At 44.4% G+C, this 2,980-nt stretch overlaps 1 protein-coding gene across 1 annotated transcript; it reads right to left on the bottom strand.

Moving 5' to 3' along the window:
• Nucleotides 1–518: 518 nt before the first annotated feature.
• LOC146181213 (uncharacterized) lies at nt 519–1,880 on the bottom strand. Its single transcript, XM_084577865.1, has one exon. It carries the CDS (start codon nt 1,878–1,880, stop codon nt 900–902), a length of 981 nt encoding a protein of 326 aa, XP_084433991.1. The 3' UTR covers nt 519–899.
• Nucleotides 1,881–2,980: the final 1,100 nt, after the last annotated feature.

Here is a 2,980-nt window from a genome sequence, read left to right as displayed (position 1 = left end):
AACGTATCTTTCAGTTAAGTCTTTTACCTTGGCTGCAAAACTATCCCAGTTTGTCTGAACAGTACTGTCATGAAAGTTAGTCAAAAAATTGTCCAGAAAGGCCGATAATTCTCTATTGATAGCTTCAAAGTTGGCTTTTTTGTAATCAAGAATCAATTTGCTTTTTTGTTCGGCTTAGGGCAATCCAGGCTGAGACTGAAGTTTAGCAACGAGTGATCACTTATACCAGGTAGAAATATAATATCAGAAGCTAAGTTAGGCCGATTAGTTAGAATCAAATCCAGGGTGTTTGCAACATGGTCGGTGACTCTTGTGGGACGCGATACCAATTGTGTTAGGGAAAAAATAGAACAAACGTCTAGAAATTCTTTGGCTTGGGCTGAAAAGGATAACAAGCTAGGAAAAGGATCGTTCCAAGTAATATTTGGAAAATGAAAATCACCAAGCAAGAATAGGGGGGACGAAGGATATAATGCACAAGCCGCGTTGATGGCGTCATGAATGTCGTTATTAAATGTAGAGGGATATGAAGGGGAGCGATAACATGCACCAAATATCACTTTCACATGACCTAGGGTTACTAGTGACCAGACTATTTCTAGATTAGTGTCTATTTGGATGCGCAATGAGGGAATGTCGCTTGAAATAGCAACAAGAACGCCCCCTCCACGGTGGCCATTTCGATCACAACGGTAAATTGTGAAGTCACGCGCATTTTCGAAAATTTCAAAATCTTGTATGTGTGCAGAAAGCCATGTCTCAGTCAAAACGATTATGTTTGCAGAACTAGAGTCGACTGCTGACGATAAGGAATCAAATTTATTAACCACGCTTCTAATATTAGTAAAAAGAACAGAAACGGGAGCTACTCTTAAATGGCTACTACCCCTCACTCTCTCCTATGTTGCGGCTTCAATAAACGAGGTAGCATCGGTATTAACGTTGCTATCGCTTGACTTGGTTTCCTTAACACTGCAAGAAATGGGATCGTAAATGTAGCACTTGTGGTTTAGAAGCAGTTTGTTGTAACGTAATTTAAACTTGGGAGACCCATCCCGACCGTTGCCAAACTCGATTAATTTTTTACGGGCGAGACGGGTAGAGGCCGAGAAGTCTTCACTAACACCAATGTCCTTGTCTTTGAAATCACTACGCATTGCAAGTATCTTTTCTTTTATTTTGTAGTTGCCGAACTTAACAATGATCGGACGGCACTTATTAGGCGCAAAGGAACCTAGGCGATGCGCACGATCAATTGAGTCTGCTGAAAATGTGACTAATGACGAGTTTAGAAGCGATGTTATTTTTGCTTCAGTTTCCTGCCAAGATTCTTTACTGTCTGAAATGCCATGAAAGATTAGATTGTTTCTACGCGATCGGTCTTCTAGTTCATCGAGCCGGGATTGAAATTGGTTATTTTGCGTTGATATTTCATGTACAGAAGACTGAATAGCGGAAAAATCGGCGTCGTACTGCTCGAACACTTTGGTTTTTTCTTCTAGGTCGTCTATTCTTTTGTGAATACTGGCGATTTTAGCTTCCATGTTCTTTTGACTATTCTTGATAGCTTTGATATCAGCCGCCAATTCAACGTGACTTTTCGAAGTTTGCAGTGAACGAGAGTGAACATCTTTCAGTAAACGAAAAAGAGTGTTCATTTGCTCAGCAGGATCGTCCGGCAATGAGTCGATTTCCGTAAGTGATTCGGATCGCGTATTGGGACCAGGGTTGGACTCAATGTCCCCGGAGCAGAGCAATAACAGCGCCACAGAGAAGCACTCGCAAATTGTTTCACAGAACACCTGTGGGCACGGGAACAGTAAAAGGAAGGGGTCGTCGCATTTCTTTGTAAATAATGGAAAGGTTTTACACACCTGCATTGTAGGAGGATGAGCGTAAAACATCATGCTGCAAGCTCTGCCCCCGTGCCCACTGAAGGTGAAACAGACAGGCGGTCCACTTGTATCGGTTGTCGAAGATGATGACATGGTTGATGCGGCTGGTAGATCGTAGGCGAGCATCACGGCAGGAACTCGGCTGAAGAAGGGCATCGTATCACTTTCGACTTTGGATGTGCTTGATGTTCCAAGGGGCGTTGTAACATGTGTCAAGCCACAGGATGACGTTGACGGCCAAAACGCGAAAAGCGCAAGTAGAACCTGCATTGTAGGAGGATGAGCGTAAAACATCATGCTGCAAGCTCTGCCCCCGTGCCCACTGAAGGTGAAAAGACAGGCGGTCCACTTGTATCGGCTGTCGAAGATGATGACATGGTTGATGCGGCTGGTAGATCGTAGGCGAGCATCACGGCAGGAACTCGGCTGAAGAAGGGCATCGTATCACTTTCGACTTTGGATGTGCTTGATGTTCCAAGGGGCGTTGTAACATGTGTCAAGCCACAGGATGACGTTGACGGCCAAAACGCGAAAAGCGCAAGTAGAACCTGCATTGTAGGAGGATGAGCGTAAAACATCATGCTGCAAGCTCTGCCCCCGTGCCCACTCTGCCCACGTGCCCAAAGAAAAGAACCTCACATACAGACAACTCATTAGAAATCATTAAAAAATGCTTTTAATGACCAATATATCTAACCACTATAATTGATTAGAAATGTGTAAATTATGCTTAGTAATGACTTCTACTTACTGTCCCCGTAAATCTCTTGAGAGATATCTTAAAAACCCGCCCGACCGGGGCGGCGTAGTGGTTACTGCGCTGTTCCCAAGCATGCGGGTTGAATCCCGGCCTCGGCGGCTTCTTTTCGATGGAGGCAAAAAGCACGGCGCCCGTGTGCTGTGCGATGTCAGTGCACGCAAAAGAACCCTAGGTGGTCGAAATTTCCGGAATCCTCCCCTACAGCGCCTATCATAGCCTGAGTTACTTTGGACGTTAAATGCTACAATCCAAACCAAACTTAATAGACCATGTAATATTTCTTTAAACCACAGGCACTACTAGTTGCAAAACAGGAGCACCAAGG

Source organism: Amblyomma maculatum, chromosome 8, assembly GCF_055883805.1.
Source record: "Amblyomma maculatum isolate TAMU_Amacu chromosome 8, ASM5588380v1, whole genome shotgun sequence".
Classification (NCBI taxonomy): Eukaryota; Metazoa; Arthropoda; class Arachnida; order Ixodida; family Ixodidae; genus Amblyomma; species Amblyomma maculatum.
Note: the sequence above shows the minus strand (reverse complement) of the source record. Positions and strands in the feature narration are given on the sequence as shown.

What these genes read in the sequence shown, in the direction of transcription:
- LOC146181213 (XM_084577865.1), bottom strand. Translation starts at nt 1,880, where the DNA reads ATGCAGGTGTGTAAAACCTTTCCATTATTTACAAAGAAATGCGACGAC.